Genomic DNA, 17,772 nt, shown 5'->3' on the forward strand with positions numbered 1-17,772 from the left:
TGGAGGTGAAACTGAGAAGGGAAAACTAGTGCACATTTATTACACTATTCAGTAGCCCACCTGCAGGGCCCTTAGAAAAAAAATACAGTGGCTAATACATTCTTTAGGCAGACTCAAGAACCTTTTCTAAAAAGCAGTCTATTGTTGCCATGGTTTCATACACCTGTCATTCTTGTTATCAGACATCATTTAATTCTGTCAACATTACTGACTCAGCTTTTCAAAATTACTTTATTGGACAGTTGTTTCTTCAGGTCTAACTACATAAAAATGGAAACAGAAAGCATATCATTTTAGTATCACAATAACGCATCCATTATTAGCACCACATAAAAGACTAACTGAAACAGAACAATCCTAAGTTAGTGTCTGATTCTGTGGCAAAGGAATAATCACTTCCTTCACTCCAATCAAGGTAGAAAGGGGGAGAGCAGTTTTTTCCCTTGCCTCCTCCCCTATTACTTTTATATGCTAGCAGTGCTTTCTGCTAGTGTAGTAAGGACTCCCTCTTGGCTAGCAGAATGCTGCTTAATGTTTCTAATGGCCTCTCAGCTGGCTTTAGGACTGCTTGTTAATTTGACTTCTAAATCATTATTTATCACACCCCAAAAACCCCATGTTAACAATAACTTAAGAGCATTAGTTTCAACACAGCCCTGCATACGTAAACATAAATGGTTTCACTGTGATTCCCCAAAAGCAATTCTTTAAAAACAAAAACAAAAAAACAACAGTATCACTTTAGTGTGAAACAGTAATATTGCAACTATCAAATATTGCAGCTCATATTCTGATGCAATTAAAAAAAATTAGAGAGGTAACTGCAAGTTTGGAAGTTCAACGGACAAACTGGTAATTAAACAACATTGCAAAACAATAAATAAGACATCAATTACTTGCAGAGTTAATTTTTTTGCAAAGTTAATGCTGCAGTGTGAAGTGCTGAAGTAGATCCATTGTTTTATTTACAACGGCAAAGAACTAGCATACAGTCTATATAAAACTCTTTTGAGTCTGGTTGTATCTTTTTCATCAAGCACCTCTGAACACTTTTTCATTAACGTGTTTACATTTTTTAAAAAAATGTAAGTCTTGATCTAATTTCACAGTATAAAATGTAGCAGCTGACTGATCACTCAAGTTTGGTTGCTAAAATATGAAGGGGCATGAGATATATATTCCCAATATGAGAAGACTCATCAATCCGCGGCTTGATTATGGATCAAAACTCATCATCTGATTCATCATCCCACTCACAGGCTTCAAGCTCTTCTTGTGGGAACTTCACCTCTACGTTGTAGACAAAATCAGGGTCATCTTTCTTTTTCCTGTTCTTTTCAAACAATGCATCCATAATTTCTTTCCTTTTGGCTAGCTCCTTGTCATCTAGTTTGTTCAGGTCCTCTTCTGGGTCAATTGTTTCTTCTCGCTGAATTTGCTCCAGACCCTGAGTCAGATTTTGTCCCCCCAACTGGCATCTCAGCAAATTGTGTAATTTTTGTAGCTGTTCCATTGAGACACCTTCTAAATAAGTCTTGTGCCGAGGATTATTCTTTAGCTGTTCTGCTGCCCTGCTGCAATCTGCACCAATGAAAAGACAAAAAGTCCAGGTAACAAAAAATCATAATTTTGTTTATTTGTAAATATGCATTTTAAAATGTTTTTCCTAAAGTTAATCCGGAAATACATGTCTCTGAGGACTATTTCCCACCTCTTTCACATCTATTTGTGAAGAACAGAGGGAGATGCGGACTATATATATACAGTCATACCTCGGGATGAATACACTTTGGGTTAAGCATTTTCGGGTTGTGCTCTGCAGCGACCCAGAAGTAACGGAGCTTGTTACTTCCGGATTTCGTCATGCGCGCATGCGCAGACCGTCAAAATGAAGTCACATGCATGCGCAGAAGCGCCGAAACGTGACCCACACACGTGCAGATGCGTGGACACAGGTTACGTTCGCTTTGGGATGCGAACGGGGCTCCGGAATGGATCCCGTTCGCATCCCGAGGTACCACTGTATATAAAACACCTGCAGTCTTCTGTGGAGTGAAAAGCCAAATTCCACTATAAAATGCATCAAAGCTTAAGAACTAAATGGCTGAAGCAGTACCTTTCTCAAACACAATCCTGAATGTGGTCACATGCATTCAATGATAACTAAACAATGCATAGTTTACAGGCTGCCAGTATTCCCACCTGTGCTTAAGGAATTATTCCTTTTCCCCTGCATATTAGATTGTCCACCATCTCCAATGCTGAGCTACTAGATCAGGCTTCATCAACCTGGTGCCCTCCAGAAGTTTTGGACTACAACTCCCATCAGCCTTAGCCAACAGCCACTCATTGGAGCTGATGGGAAGTGTAGTTCAAAACATCTGGACAGCACCAGTTTGGTGAAGGTTGTGCTAGACAAACTCCTGTGGGGGCAGCAGGATCTGAACTTGCCTATTTGGGGAAGGGACCAGCGACAGGTTAGAAAAATAAGCATGCTATACCTGAGAACTTGGAGAAATTCCGGATAGGCATGATGCGCTTGCGTATATTATTCCTGAGCTGATCTTCATAGATTAAAACAATAGAGGGAGGGTTTAATTTGATGCCGCACTTCTTTGCCACGTAAGACATCCTGCTGTATGCTTAGTCAGAAGACACCACATTTATTCATGCCCAGTGAACCAACTTTTTATTTTGATAAGCCATTGAGACACGTTAGAGGTGTTTAAAAGGACCAAGAAGTTTAAAACCGCTTATGAAACAGGATCCCACTTCGGATATTAAAAACTGCCAGTGGCTTCACAACGGCATGCTTGAGTGGCACTGTCCATTTAATAGCGAAACTCGTATTTCGCCACTTAGGAGAGGATCCCTCTCAGACCCCATTCAGCGCCTCAGCTTTTAAAAACAGTGTGTTTCCAAAGGCGAGCAGGCCGACTAAGGCAGGCGAAGGAGAAACCGAGTCCCGGCCTCTGCCCGGCCTGCGCACGCACCGCGGCTCCTTCTTCCGAGGCCCCAAGGACCTCACTGCTTCCTACTTTCCTCTGCATCGGCTGCAGCCGCAGCGTGGCGCACGCGCGCCAGCATCCAACTCGTCACCATGACAACGGCTCGGCGCCGCCGCCGCCGCTCCATCAGGCCCCCTTCGGCATTGCTGTCTTCGAACGTGCCTGCGAAGAGACGTCTTCGCAGAGGTTCCGCGGAGCTTCTCTTTGCTTCTCCCTATGGTCCTGAGAAGGGCGAGGGCGGAGGCCGTGGCTAGGTGCAGGTCAGTCCGACTATGCTCTTCAAGTCAGGCGCCCATGAGAACGCTCTGGAAGAGGGGAGGACCTTGGTTGTGGGCGGAAGAGGCGGCGCGTGCATGAAGTAAGGGGGCACCGTTGGGCTGCGTGGGGTTTAGACCCCGCGGCCCTCTCGAGGTGCGGGAAGAGCTGGCCCTCCCGCTCTCGTATCTTCAGCCCGGGAGGCAGCATATTCCGAGGGGATACTCTCGACTGGGTGCTTGCGGGAAGCGGGTGGGGGAGCTCAGTGGCCCTGCGGACCGCCAGCCTTCGCTCGCAGAGCCCCTGGTCAGGGGTCGTGGGAATGGTCGCCTAGCAACGTCGCATAGAGTGACATTTAGACCAAGCGAAAGGCCTGCGTCCTAGGGCGCCGCTAGGTCTTCTCCTCTCCGGGGGAGCCTCGGGTGGTTTCTGCTTCAGAAAGTTGCACTCGCAGTCACCAGTTTTCGGATTGCTTCCCCTCTCTCCCTTTTTGTCCCTAAATGCTTGAGATAGGTATTCCTCGGAAGGTTGAATGTCGCTGCCTCGTGCGAGTTTGCAAAATAATTTAATTTGCTTAAAAGAGTCCAAACTGTTGACAGAAGTGTCTTTAATGCGACAAGTAGAAGGGTCGTCGTCTTTTTTTTATATGGTTCCTACTCTATGCGGAGAAAAAGAAAGATTATTTCACAGGGGCTTATTTCCTTGTAAGTCTGTTGACGGCTCGGGCAGGCTTCTTGGCTGTGAAGCTCAAAGCTCCCAAGAGAACATAGCTGGCAAAAAACAGGAGGACTCTTGTATGGATGGTATAAATATATAGTGGGCATGAGATTGGAAACACATTATTTATATTATTTATTTAACAGAATTTATATACTGATTAATCATCCAAAACCCCTAAGTGGTTACAATCAAGTGGTATATAAATTTTGTGAAATAAATGATAAACAGAACAGAAATATTCATTAAAGTATTGATAAAATTGAATGTTAAGAGCAAATATAAGTAAAACCAGCAGTTGTTAACAATGTACATAATTAAATAAAGTATGGGTAAGCTTACCTAAAAATAAATCCTAGCAGGTGCCAAAAACAATACAGTGAAGGTGCCTACCTAATATCAGTGGGGAGGGAGTTCCATAGAATAAGTGCTGTCACACTGGAGTGTTGGTTTCTTGCAAGTGGCACTTGTAAAAGTCCCAGTTCATACATAATAATACATACGAAGTAGCATACATACATATGATTTGTTCGGCCACATTAAGGCTTTATAAATCCATATACATGGTAGAATACTGTCAGCATGGGCAGTATCTCTGTCAAGGCATCTTCAAAGAACATTCACAACGGTGGATGGAAAAGGCTCTAGGGTGGAGTAGTTATGTCCCTGGTTTTATGTCCCTGGTATTCTTCCAAAGAGGGAAAGAAAGGGGAATACACAAATCTCCCCACAGGCTATACACTTGTGATCTCTGATTCTGTGACAAGATGGCTTAGGTGCCGCAGTGCCATCAACTTCATATGCTTGTATACGTTGTAGTGACATGAATGGAGTGTTGATTCTCCTTGGTTATCTTCCCATAGTGCCAATTTCCACTTCCAAGCAGGAGTCATTTCCCCACCCACCTGCCACATTATCTTTTCTTATCTGAGGATATGGATGGGAGTGCATTGCTCATCACGAACATTTACTACACAATAAAATTTTAACTAGAACAATGCAGTGTAGGCTAGATAAGTTAAATACAGACATCTAACTTTCCAGGCTTGGTTGCAGAGGTGGTGGTTTTTTTATAATTATGATCAGAGTTTTCACATGACTGAGTTAAGTGATTCTAAGTTACACTTTTGTTAATTTTGTTACAGACACTGGGTTTCAGAGACATATGAGCAGGGATAACATTGATTTAAACATGGCCTTCAGATGGCTAATTGTAGGGCCCATATGGACATGGCAGTGTATATATTATATTCCTTCATTGTTGTAAAGCTCTACATTACCTCAGGCTTTCAGTCTAATTGGGGCACAGATATTCATAGTTTGAGCCAAAGCATGCTGTGATACAATCCTGAGAAGGTCTGGAAAAATGCACATGCCCTAAAAGCAATAATGTTTCACTTTGCTTATTATTTTCTTTCATGGGAATTTCCATTTAAAGACTTATCTTAGAGCAGGGGTAGTCAACCTTTTTATACCTACCACCCACTAATGCATCTTTCTTGATGGTAAAATTTCCTTACCGCCCACCAGTGCTCGATGGAAGGAGGATTCAGCTTGTGCCGTAGAACCCCCTACTGCCCACCTAGAATCCAGAAACGCCCACTAGTGGGCAGTAGGGACCAAGTTGACAATCCCTGTCTTAGAGTGAATTAATTGTTACTGTTATTTCCACACAGTTTTGTCACAAATCAAATTCTAAGCCATGGACAAAAGCTATTCTTTAATGTGATTTGTTTTTCCTTGCAGTTTTATTCTGAGATGTTTCAGCAGGAAAAGAATGTGCTTCTTCAGACGAGTATCCACTCATTTTGGATCTTTTTTTGTGTGTGCATACCAAAATGCTTGTGTAAGTTGAAATCCATGTTATTTTCCCAAAGCTAGTTGGTGAACAAAGGTTGTACAGTATTCTTTTTCTTGGATTCCATATGTGTTGCAGAGTGCTGAACTGTCCTTTATTGATATTGTGTTTGCATTTTTAATATGTATGCAAATCCACTTCATTGCTTTATTGACTATATTCTGACACATTCAATAAGCTTATTTTATGTATTTTTCCTTTATGTACAATCATTTTACATTGTTGAGCAGTCCACTGAGTCCACAGGAGTAACTCAGGACCATTGTGAGTGGTTAGATGGCAATATTTAAACTGCCTAATTAGAAACAAGGGACGCGGGTGGCGCTGTGGGTAAAACCTCAGTGCCTAGGACTTGCCGATCGCATGATCGGCGGTTCGAATCCCCGTGGCGGGGTGCGCTCCCGTTGCTCGGTCCCAGCGCCTGCCAACCTAGCAGTTTGAAAGCACCCCCGGGTGCAAGTAGATAAATAGGGACTGCTTACTAGCGGGAGGTAAACGGCGTTTCCGTGTGCTGCTCTGGCTCGCCAGAGCAGCTTCGTCACGCTGGCCACGTGACCTGGAAGTGTCTGTGGACAGCGCTTGCTCCCGGCCTCTAGAGTGAGATGAGCGCACAACCCTAGAGTCTGTCAAGACTGGCCCGTAGGGGCAGGGGTACCTTTACCTTTACCTTTAATTAGAAACAAGTGTTTTGATATCTACTTCTAGCACATCCCTTCTTCTGCTGCATTTGAATGTCTTTTTCTACCCTGAAGAGAAATCAGCAGCCATTGATTTATGCATTGCTTCTCTACCCAAGGAAACACAATGATGATTTCTGATTGTTGCTAGCTTCTTTCCCTCTCTCTGACATAGAGGGAACACTGTCAGAAACAGTGGAGTGTTCTAGTTGTTGGAAGGCTCAGTTTTTTGTGGTTGGAGGCTCACTGCAAACATAGATCCTTTCTTTTTCTTTAGCTGTAAGCTGTGCCTCCTAGAATTAGTGGTAGGGAGGTGGAAGGGCTAGTGTGGTTGCCACTGGGTTATTTAGGCTATTAGTCAGCAACTAATTGCAAGACTGATTAAAAGTCTGTTGTCTGCCATGGCTTCAAGAGAGAATAATCTTTTTATTGATCAAAATGACATCAGTTCCTCTGTCCTGTAAAAGGCACTCCTAAAGAACAGAAGAACAAACTCTGTGTTGAAATGGTGTTTTAGATTGCTTTAAAATATGTCAGTTTTGCATGTATTTTCTGTTTTTATAGATGCACAGAACGTGTGTCCTGAGGTCAGGCAACAGCTTTTGAAAGATGGCTTTCACAGGTGGGTTTATGACAAACAGATATTGGTTAGTGGTTCTGTTATTAGTGTCTTAATAAGACCTGAATTCTTTTGCATCTGCTTTACCATGGCAGTATGTACGTAGTCAAGTGAACTGATATGTTAAACTAAATGTACTAGAGGCATGTTTATGGATGCTGTGGGATGCTGGTACTCTATTGAACAATTGTTAATAAAAGTTGCAGTCTATCTTAAGTTACATGGATTCATAGACAACTCGGACCAATACCTAGTTGTATTGAATCTTAGTCCAATTAAAGCAATGTAGAGCCAATTAGATTCAGACTTCTCAGCTACAACTGTCCATTAATACAAAGATGAAAAAGTTATATGTTGTGAGTTTCTTCTGAGTTTCAGTGGGGGTTATTACCATTTACTTATTGCCACATACCAGAAAATGGTCTCAGAGCAGAAATATGGAAAAAGACACACAGCTACAATTAAAACACTAGTTAGTTAGTTGCTTTAACTTGCCCAGGGCAACACAAAACAACTTACAACCAACAATTAAAACACATAAAATTGAATGTTAGTGATAAATCTCAGAAACATTCTCAGTTTCCCCAGACCCAAGTATGTGGGGCCCTGTAGCCATAGGAAAAAAACCTGCAGATTAAAAAATATAGTAACACAGTCTTTTAAAAGTACTTTATACACAAGTGAGATTGGTATGTTTTGATGGCATTCTGTTGTAAAAGCTTCTTGTTTTAAATGTTAGAAATCTGCTGATTCGGGTAAATATCAGTACAGCTGACGAAAGCCTCAGAAGCTGCATGGTGGCAACTAAGGTACACTTACCAAAAGGACTATATGTGGATCCCTATGAATTGACATCTTTACAAAAGCACAATCTCACTGAGGTAAGGTTTTTGGGATGACTTTTGTAGGCAGGGAAAGCTAATAGGGCACGAAATAGCTAGATGTACATAAAGTTAGGCTTCTAATGGCATACAGTTATGAGCCTAACTGCTCTATCTCTGGCAGAGCAATACTATACATACCTCCAATTAAGTTAGCCCCACTGAACTCAGTGGTACTTGCTCCCAGATAAGTGTGTATAGGATTGTCAGGGATGATGGGAGTTGTAGTGCAACAACTTCTAGAGGGCATCAGGTTGGCTACTTATGGCATAAAGGTTTGATAATCAAACCAAATCATACTGGCCTTACATAGCTTTTTGGATCCATGTCCTTGTAACTGTTATTGTAAGTGCTATCTGTAATGTTACATTCCTGTGTTCATGTTTTAAAGGTACGAGTAGGCACTCGATTAAGAAACCATTGGAGATGAGATTTTATCACATAAGGGGTTAGACAAAAGTTTATTTTGGGTATTTGCCAAAAACAATACTGTGTCTCCCCTGCTTCTTTCTGAAGTTGTCTTTATTACTCATGTTTTCAACTTCCATTTTACTTTACTGACACCCCGACAATTTTCGCTTGCATTGCTAAGTTGTTGTTAAGAACATTATTTCACAATACAAGCATCCCCCCTTCACTTACACACAATCGACTCATGTGCAACTGCATATATGTGCAGTGCCAGGAAACAGACAGACAGACAGACAGACAGACAAACAAACTCTAACCTGAAATGGTGGGAGAAAGCTGGAAAGTCCTTGTGGCTCGCAAGGAGATCTTCCCCAGAGCCCAAAGAGGATGACAGTGAGCCAGAAGTCCAGAAAAAAAGCCTCCAAAGGCTCAAAAATGGCATATGGGAGCTCTCCCTGTTGCCACTCTACCCCACTCAGGAGCTGTTGGGCAGGAAGCTATAAATACTGCATTGGGCTCCCCAGTTATGAACATTTCACAGACTGTAACTCCCACATAAGTGAGGAGTCACCCGTACTGCATTACTAACAGACAAGTACTATACATGAATAAGTCACTGGTACCAGCCTTGGGGCTTCTCTACAAGATAGCTGTGGTGCTACTGCCTATAATAGGATTATATTGTGAAATAATGCCCTGCTTTTAATTATGTTGTTATACTTTTTCTACAGGCACTGATGATGGCAGATAACATAGATTTGGAAGCTCCTGAGTACTTAGCTGCTGACGTTTCTGTCCTCGTTTATATGAGACCTGACCCTGAATGCTTTTCCTGTTTTAGAGCATTATTACCTCTGCACTGCCGGTATCATCGGCCGGCAGATAATGATGGGGAAATCTCTACTGTACTGAAGAGTCCAGATCTTTTGATGCATTGCCAAAAATGTAAGCAAGACTGACTTTTCTTCTTTGGGGAATGAGAATGGGAACAATTGGAAGAAGAATAAAAACAGGGCAATATAGAATCATTAAAAATTTGGAGATAAAATGTTATATTTTTATGGAAGCATTAAGGAGATGTGTAAAGATAGATACAGAATTGAGAGACATACTTCATGAAAAATATGAGTGATCTCTTTCCTGAATATTAAGTTTATGTTCTGTTTCCCCCTTCTCTTTTAGTCTTCCTTTCACTGGAATGTTTGAAAGAAACTGAAATAGAAGCTCCATGTTCTCAGAAGAATATACACACATGCCACTGGGATAGCATGAAGTTCAAAGATGTGTGTTCATACTTCTTACATCTCTTAGTTTTACTAGAAATAGATCTGTCAGTAACAATTTTGATTCATCTGTTTTAATTTTTTGTCACTGCTTGGTTCTGGTAAATAGGCTCCACTTGGATTTTAGTAGCCTAAACGTTCATAGGATTGTAGGTCCTGTTTCCAGATGAGAAGGCTGTTTGGCTGGAAATGCTAATCTTCAATTTTTTCACCACATTGCTATATGGAAAAATGATTTAAGGCTACAATCCCTTCCCTGCACATGGGATGAAACCCCACTGGACTTCCTGGAACTTGCTCCTGAATAGTCATGTGTAGGATTGAGCTGTAAAGTTGGTTGATGCAAGGCAACTTTTAAGATGCTGAAACAGACTTCTAGGCTAAGAAGCTGCTTGCTTGCAAGTCGCCTGACCAGAAAGCAGCCAGTATAGGCTGTAGGTAGATAAGGGTGGGGCTGATAAGAAGATGGGAACTTCCACACTGCTCCTGGTGGCTAATAAACCTCAGAGGGAATGATGGGAAGGGGAAAGAGGCAGAGATTTTCTCTTGTGGATAAAGTAACTGGAAATGAGTGGTAGGCTGGATTATCTATTCTTCCCTATGATGTGAGCAGTTCTTCTCTGGTCTGACAAGGAAGACCAAGAAGGTTATGTTGCCTGCTTCTGAAGGAAGCAAGGAGCAGCTGCCGCAGGCTCTGAAAGGTATGGGATGGCTGGATTGCAATACATTTTTAATTAAAGAATATAGGAAGAGAAATGATTACAGTTAAATTGTGATGCCATGTATGGAATATACATTTTGAATGAAAGTGGCCTTATTTGACTTCTAACGTGCAAATCTTCTTTTGTAGGTAACCGAAGAACTGAAACTGCAGATACCAGTTGGGCTCAAACACCATCTTATGTTGGTATGCACAGTGACTCTTGCTACCACAATATTGTGTTCCAGTCTTATCCTTTCAGCTTTATTCAAGCATGGATGCTTCTCCTTTGTTCAGAGCTCACAGTAAAACCGAACAAGGTTATTGAATCATCATGGAAAAACTGTGTAAATACACCAGACAAACCAGAGACAGGAACAGAAGAAAAGGCTTAGAATTGGCCCAGCATCACAGACTGGGAGCAGGCCAAGTGCCTCTTACTTGACTGTGCGGTATCATATGCTTGGCTGCATTGCTTTTGATCTGTTCTAGTCTCCTCCCCCCGATTTTGCACATGTTTCCTGAATAGGCTGATCTAGTATCAGATAAATATGTGCCTTCAAAATTGCCATGTAATCAAATTTTGAAATAGTGAAACCTGCCTGACTTAACAATTCTGATATCACCAATAAAGCGGGGGTGGATAATTTTTTGAACCCTAAAAAACCCAAACACAGGTTCTTTTTTCATGTGTAGTCAATCATAGATATCAGACAAGTAGAAACAATTATAAGTGGCAATAATACTTTGGAAGGAAGTTTATAAACTGTTCATTTTTAAACCATGAACTGAATAAACATGTCTCATAAGATATAACAGAACAGGTGGAATTATTCCAAGTTCTGAGAAAACACTGGATGTAAATCATTAGCGTTGAAAATACAAGGAAATACAGGGAGGAAATTGCTTCATTAATGGAAAAACTGAGCAGCTCCAAAGATTCTTAACTTTTCTATTGTCAACAAACTTCACACATCAAGTGGCTACTAGTATGCAAAATAGGTTCAAAGGGAAAGATGTGCCACTTTCCATATTCGTGGACAGCATAAAATATTTACCAATTCATAAATTAAATAAAAGAAAATACCGGTACCTTTTTAAAAAATGTACAACTGCAGTTTATGGCTGAATTTACACCATTTGGTTGTTTCTTACCTGTGCTGGTCTTGTCTCTGAATTATCAAGAATTTTCTTTGGGTCTCCACTAAAACTATATCAAAGACTTGTTTTGTGGCATCTTTCGCTAGCTGATGAGATGCTTTTAACACTGGTCTTTTGTTCTCCCCGTACAAAGTGCTGAATGACGATCGCTGAGGCAATACTTCAGCTACTACCTCAGGTTCTCTGTGAAGATTGCTCTGCATCTGTTTGGGGGAAGGGAGCCACTGTAGAAAACAATTGCAGATGGGTTATTTTTGTTTCTCCACTTTCCTTATATGAGCAGCTGTAGCACATAATGGGAGGACAGCTGTGAGCTTCAGTTGTTTATCTTATCCTTGTTTCCTTTTAGTTTAATGTCAAATTGACAGTTTTATACTGCATACTATGGATCCAAAGCTGGTCTTCTTGATCATGTCATCAAGAAGTTTCATGTTTAAATGTTTCCCCTTTTGGTAAGATTAGATGCATTTGATACATAAGACTTTTGAACTGCAAGTCTGGATTTGTTCATTTAGGTATGATGGAATAGAAATAGTTCCTTGAAAAAAAATATATTGATAAAATCAAAATGGAAGCATGCCTAACAAAATTGTATAGAAAAAGCATGAGGATAGTTCTCCATGAAGTCATAGATTTATTCAAAAGATCCTTTTCAAAAGTGCTGCACAATTATATTTCCCAGTACAGGTCCTTCAGTACCTTGCTAGTTGGATCTGTGAATTTGCAGCTGGAAAAGCACATGAATGTGCATCAACATTACATCACAAGCACATTTTCCAACACAGAATAGCTTGTGGCCTGGAAAAATGGCAGAATTTGTGTGTTGAGTTTGTCCAGAGAATACATGTACAGTGTACAAGCAAGTTGCTTGGCTTATTCAATGTGTACATTATTTTAACAGGATGAAACTTACTGGAAATTAGTTTATTTTCTACACTTACTGGAATGTGCCTGGACATCTAGGAATGATATCTAAGGGTTTGCAGATAGCTTTGTCTTTCGGTAGTGATTCTAGTTTTGTTTAACGGAAAAACAACTGTTGTATGGAACTGGAGGTGAAGTGAGAGGCCCAAGCCTCAGGATATGTAAATAGCATGAAAGGTCAATAGAAGGATTCCAGCTGTCAGCATCAATTTCTGTAGGAGCTGGAAGGCAGACATAAAGCTGTTGCTTGCACTCTTTGCTCTGGCTCCCATTCAGTTATTGTGCATCTCTCTCCACCACCCACTCAAACATAATTGCAGTACTAAAGTGATAACATTAAAAGGGCTGTTTGGAAGAAGGTGACTTAAATTATGTATATATCGGTAACTATATTGGGTGGATGGTTAGCTTGCAGCCAGTTTGATGTATCATCAGTGTACGGTCAGTCCAGCTGAGGCTCAGATTTCACAGATACCATCTATCACAAGGAGACTGTTCTTTTTCAAGAAAGGGCTATGAAATTTCTCTCAAGCACCAGTGTTCTTTTAATTTATAAAACAAGCATATTTTTATGACCCTTTATATTTCATATTAAAAATGGAATGGATGTTTCTTTTTAAATATTTCCACAAAAGGAGGAACTGAGGGGGGGGGGGGATATAATATGCTGCTGCAGAGTTCCACTGGCAGCACTAGCTGGTGCCTTGAGCTGGAAATGCTGAATGGGCAAGCAAGCTCTCTGCTTGTTTTTTCTTTCTAGCTGATCATACAAGATAGAGCTTGTCCCATGGGAAATTTCTTGTACCCTCAAATATTTTTTTTCTATGGCAGCCTGGCCTTGGTGTTTATATAAGCAAAGAGACGCTGCAGTGTCAGTATTATGAGTTCTGTTTTTTTAGTGTTACATGTTGTATAGTCACTAGGGAGGGGTGCATGTGCCCACTGCTTTTTCTGATTCCTAGAGGATGATTCATTGTTAACTTTCTTTGGGTTTGGCTTGCAGAAATCAGTACATCTAGTGATAGCGGCCAGAGAAACATGCCAAATGTGGACTGAGCCAGGGTTTTAGGCCTTTATTTTTCCCATCATGACTTTCTCAGTATTGATACAAGAACAGCTAAGTGTTAAGTAAACATGAACATATGCACTTTAGCATATACCATCATAAGAGTTTTGAATGAAACTGTAAACCCACTTCAATCTGGTTTTTCATCCAGAGCTGAAACTGACTTGGTTGTTTTGTGGGGGCAGATTTTACGTGGTTGCATCCTGTTATGGAACTCCCTCCCAAAGGAGATTGATTTGGCACTGCCTTGACTGTATTCCAGGTACTAGGGGAATTCTTTCCTGTTGATCTGGGTTGGGTTTAATTTGTTTTCCAGTCTGGTTTGAGTCAATCACTTAGTAATTGCTTTGGCATTGTGGATGCTGCAATTGTTTTTGAAGTGTATCACTGATTTTATCTGGAATTTAATGGTATGTTGGCATTGTTTTAGGCTTCTGTGTTTTATGGTTAATACGTTTCCGTTCAGCAGATGTGAATGACTTTACAGACGGTAAAATGATACATATATGTATTTTAAATAAAAATGGTGATATTGAATGTTCATTTTTGAAGATAAGTCTTTCATGCTATACTGTATGGGTAAGGAGGGCATGGGAAATGCTTGAATGTTTGGTGGTTTCTGGCTCTGATCAGAAGCAAGAGGGCTAGGAGGATGGAAGAAGGCAAGAACTACCGGTAGGTTTGTGGATATCTGCAGATCCCGTATCATTTTTGCAGAGGCAGCAGCTCAAGACCTTTTTGTGTGTGTGCAAGCCTTGGGTGCCTAGTAAGAATGAAAGTACTGTACTGGTATAACTAATTTCCGATGGTTTTTATGTTTTTAAGTACATTACTGCTTTTTAGATAATGATTTCAACTTTGTTCTTAATGTTATGTCTGTTATCCATCCTGGGCTCTGTGAGGAAGGGCCAGATGCAAGAACAGTTAATAATAATACAGACAATTCACTGAGAGCAAGGAGGGATGGTGTCATCTGTGTCAACACAAGAGGGAGTCTACTGAGTGTTTGTATGTGTTGAGTTTAATAAAGTTGTCCCTGCATCAAAAGCTGCCCTGGAGTTGTGCCAAGGGAGAGAGCCTGAAAGAAAAACAGAGCTGCTCAGCAAGCGCTGTTCCTTACAAGTCTGATGTTGAGGTGCTTCCCCAGCCTGCTTCCCTAGTAACATTTTTAGGGAAGTTTACAAAACAAGCTCAAGTTGCAACTTAGGTAATAAACACGAATGCTAGTTAATTTAATCAGCTTCTTCTTCTTCTTCTTTGGCGATCACTCGTAGCTGAGTAAGACTGTCTTCTATAAACACGGTTTTAACAATGAGTCCATAAGTGACTGTGGAGGCCAATTCTGGATCCGCACATCCTTCCGGAGTGGGGACATTGGTTTCCGGGTGGAGTTGATCCCGGTGTGGATTTGCCAAGCGTGCCTTCTTTTTAGCACGTTTCTCCTTTCTGTCTTGAGTTCAAGTGTCTTCAAAGCCCATGACACCTTTGGTAAAGGCTGTTCTCCAACTCGTCCCATATACTGTACTCCCCTTTCCCCAAGAACCAAACAACCAAATGGAAGCACTACACTGACCAGTTCCTACTAAAAATTACACCGAATATACTGCAATTCTTACTGAACAATATCCAGCAATGTCCTAAATTTAAAATGGGCAAGAGCAAGTATAACTAAATAAAAATTAAAAATGGTATTTTTTTAAAAAAAATACTGTATTTTTTAAAAAAGAAAACACATTTTAAAAGCTTCCCCCTCTGAGGGAAGAGACACCCGCTACTCTGCTCTTCCCAAAGCGCAAGCTGTCTCCAGGACCCCCAAGTCACCGGACAAGAGCATCTCCCCTCCCAGCTTTCTCTTCCTCTGCGCAAAGACTCGCTTCTAGACAGGCGGCCCGGGGGCGAAGCCGAGCGAGCGCCGCTGCGTCCCGGTGCATGCTGGGAGTTGTGGTCTCAGCGCCGTTCTTTCCACGCCCGCTCGGCGGCCCCTGCCCACCTTTCGCGCCGCCGCCTGCGCCAGGAGCCGCCTGGCCAGCTCCGCCCCTTCCTCTCCCGGGCTGTGGCCACGCGCGGCGGTTCCGCTTGCTTCTCCTCTGGCCGCCCGGTGGGCCCTCCCCGCCATTGTCGGAGGCCGCGCCCTGCCCTGCAGATCTCGAGCCAGCGAGCCAACGGGGCGGCGGCGAAGGCGACGAGCTCGGCTGGTGCCTGAGGCGTGCGAAGCGGCCTGGAGGAGGCTGCGGGAGTTCTTGGCCGGAGGTGGGCAGGAGCGGAGACCCAGGCGCGGAGCGGGGGGGGGGGGGAGGCGAGTGTGTGTTGTGTGTGTGACGGAGCGAGCGAGTGTGCTTGGCGCTTCGCATGAGGAAGAGCGAGCGAGCGAGCTCCGCAGGCCCAGAGGCTGCGCTTCCCGGAGGCTCCCACCACAACAGCTCTGAGGAGGAAGTGACCGAGGGGCGGTGGAGAAGCGGGGAGGAAAGGAAGAAAGGCAAAGGGGTTTGTTTTTTTTTGCGGCGCGGCGAGCAGGTGGGTGCGGAGGCCGCGGAGGAGCTCCCCATTACCTGGCGGACAAAGGGCGCTCGCCCCAAGAGGGAACATCTTCGGTAACGTTGAAAAGGCGCAGACCGGTTCGGGGCGACGCCTTCCTAGAGCTTTCGCGGTTTCAAACGGGCTCGGGAGGAGGATGTTTCTTAATCAGTAAGGGAGCTCCACCACTTCTCTCTCCACCCACCCAGAAGCAGGCAGGCAAATTCCTCATGGCCTTTGGTGCTTCCTTCACAGGGGATCTTGAGTTCTTGGCCAGGCCGCTTGGGTGTCCCTGCTTGTGCAGTTGAGAGCAGCTCTTCCGTCTCCCACCGCACCCACCTCAAGCGCAGGTGAGGCACAGGGCTGCGGCTGCTGCCTCCAACTACTCACCTGCCCGCTCCTTCCAGCAGGTGTTGGGGTAAAGGTCGCGCAAGAGGGGGCGGGGGCGGTTCCTGCTTCTGCCTTCCCAACCCCTCTCTCCTCAAACCCAGTACGGAGAACCGGAACCAGTTTTACTCCCCAGGGAGAGCCTATGAAGAATCAGAGAGCTCAGTAATACAGTGGTACCTCAGGTTACATACGCTTCAGGTTACAGACTCTGCTAACCCAGAAATAGTGCTTCAGGTTAAGATCTTTGCTTCAGGATGAGAACAGAAATTGTGCTCTGGCAGCGCGGCAGCAGCAGGAGGCCCCATTAGCTAAAGTGGTGCTTCAGGTTAAGAACAGTTTCAGGTTAAGAACGGACCTCCGGAACGAATTAAGTACTTAACCCGAGGTACCACTGTACCTCCTGTCTCCTTGCTGATCTCTCTTAACTGTCTGGTTGAGAAAGCCTGGGCTGCTGCCCTTGTCTGTTCGCTTTCCTGTCTGCTCTCTCCCCCTCTTGTTGCTCTCAGCAACACAGGCGTGCAAGTGGGCAATTCGCTGTTTGCACATTTGTCCAACCTCTGTCTCGGATTCTCTGTGATCTTTCTTTGGGTTGTGTAGTAGTAAGGATTGGCCCAGCAAGCTCAATCATTCCTACTACCCCATCCAGAGTGTGATATAGGACAAGCGAGCAGAACATGTGGTTGCAGCCTCACGGGGCCCAATCCTCCTTGTCGCTCTGCTGAAAGAAATATGGCTAACAGGGAAGTAGAGGCTTCTAGAGAAGAACATCACCTCCCCAAACTTCCATGCTGTGCTAGGAGGGAAAAGAAGATCTTCCACCTCTTGCTTAGTTCCCCTTGTTCTGTGGGTATTCTAGCATGGTAGGGAGTATTAAGTGATGGGTTGTATTCTTTGTCATTGTACTGTTCAGAGGAAGAGTGCAGGTAAATGAGCAAGAAGGTGAGGTGGCTGTGCTTTATATGAACAGCTGACTGCCAGTTTCTGTTCCTGCACTGTTCCTCTTGGAGTCACAGAGAGAAGTATCATGAAGAAGAAAGAGGATGCCTTAGCAGGTTGATATGTCAGGTGACCCCTCCATATTTCTCAGTATCATTCTCTCCACACCACACTGCCCATAGAGAGTGTGTTTGCATTCTGTTACCTCTGCCTGCTTTGTTGCCCTCTTGGTGGCATGATGAGTATTGGACTGAATGCGGGGACAACACAAAGCAATGTTGCTGAGGTTATTCCCTATTCAAATATCTGCATTATCCCTATTTCTTAAAATAAGATCACTGCTCATAATTTTGCATTGCATTTGCTGAAATT

General features: G+C 43.1%; 3 protein-coding genes across 8 annotated transcripts in view; 2 read left to right on the forward strand and 1 right to left on the reverse strand.

Moving 5' to 3' along the window:
* Positions 1–212: 212 nt before the first annotated feature.
* Positions 213–3,101, reverse strand: CEP19 (centrosomal protein 19). Its single transcript, XM_028730928.2, has 2 exons — positions 2,502–3,101; positions 213–1,581 (listed from the first exon to the last, which is right to left on the reverse strand). The coding sequence occupies exons 1-2, from the start codon at positions 2,629–2,631 to the stop codon at positions 1,223–1,225; spliced, it is 489 nt and encodes a 162-aa protein (XP_028586761.1). The 5' UTR covers positions 2,632–3,101; the 3' UTR covers positions 213–1,222.
* A 109-nt stretch (positions 3,102–3,210) lies between these two features.
* Positions 3,211–14,097, forward strand: PIGX (phosphatidylinositol glycan anchor biosynthesis class X). 4 transcript variants are annotated; one of them, XM_077929992.1, is made up of 7 exons: positions 3,211–3,268; positions 5,727–5,826; positions 7,080–7,137; positions 7,874–8,015; positions 9,158–9,371; positions 9,609–9,709; positions 10,560–14,097. In XM_077929992.1, exons 2-7 carry the CDS (start codon positions 5,739–5,741, stop codon positions 10,716–10,718), a joined length of 762 nt encoding a protein of 253 aa, XP_077786118.1. In that variant the 5' UTR covers positions 3,211–3,268; positions 5,727–5,738; the 3' UTR covers positions 10,719–14,097. The 4 variants fall into 4 exon arrangements, with proteins under 4 accessions (XP_077786118.1, XP_028586760.2, XP_077786120.1 ...); XM_028730927.2 differs by lacking the exon at positions 3,211–3,268 and adding an exon at positions 3,282–3,366; XM_077929994.1 differs by lacking the exon at positions 3,211–3,268 and adding an exon at positions 3,378–3,419.
* Positions 14,098–15,576: 1,479 nt separating this feature from the next.
* The window catches only part of PAK2 (p21 (RAC1) activated kinase 2), a 46,220-nt gene continuing 44,024 nt past the window's right edge, over positions 15,577–17,772 (forward strand). The window contains exon 1 of one of the 3 annotated variants that reach the window (XM_028730920.2): positions 15,577–15,810. The gene's annotated coding sequence lies outside the window, so the exon portion shown is untranslated. Of the gene's footprint in view, positions 15,811–15,909; positions 16,152–16,400; positions 16,425–17,772 lie in introns of those variants that run through there. The other 2 variants (XM_028730921.2, XM_077929991.1) reach the window with 2 other exon arrangements.

The sequence above is a fragment of the Podarcis muralis genome, chromosome 6 (genome assembly GCF_964188315.1).
Source record: "Podarcis muralis chromosome 6, rPodMur119.hap1.1, whole genome shotgun sequence".
Taxonomy (NCBI): domain Eukaryota; kingdom Metazoa; phylum Chordata; class Lepidosauria; order Squamata; family Lacertidae; genus Podarcis; species Podarcis muralis.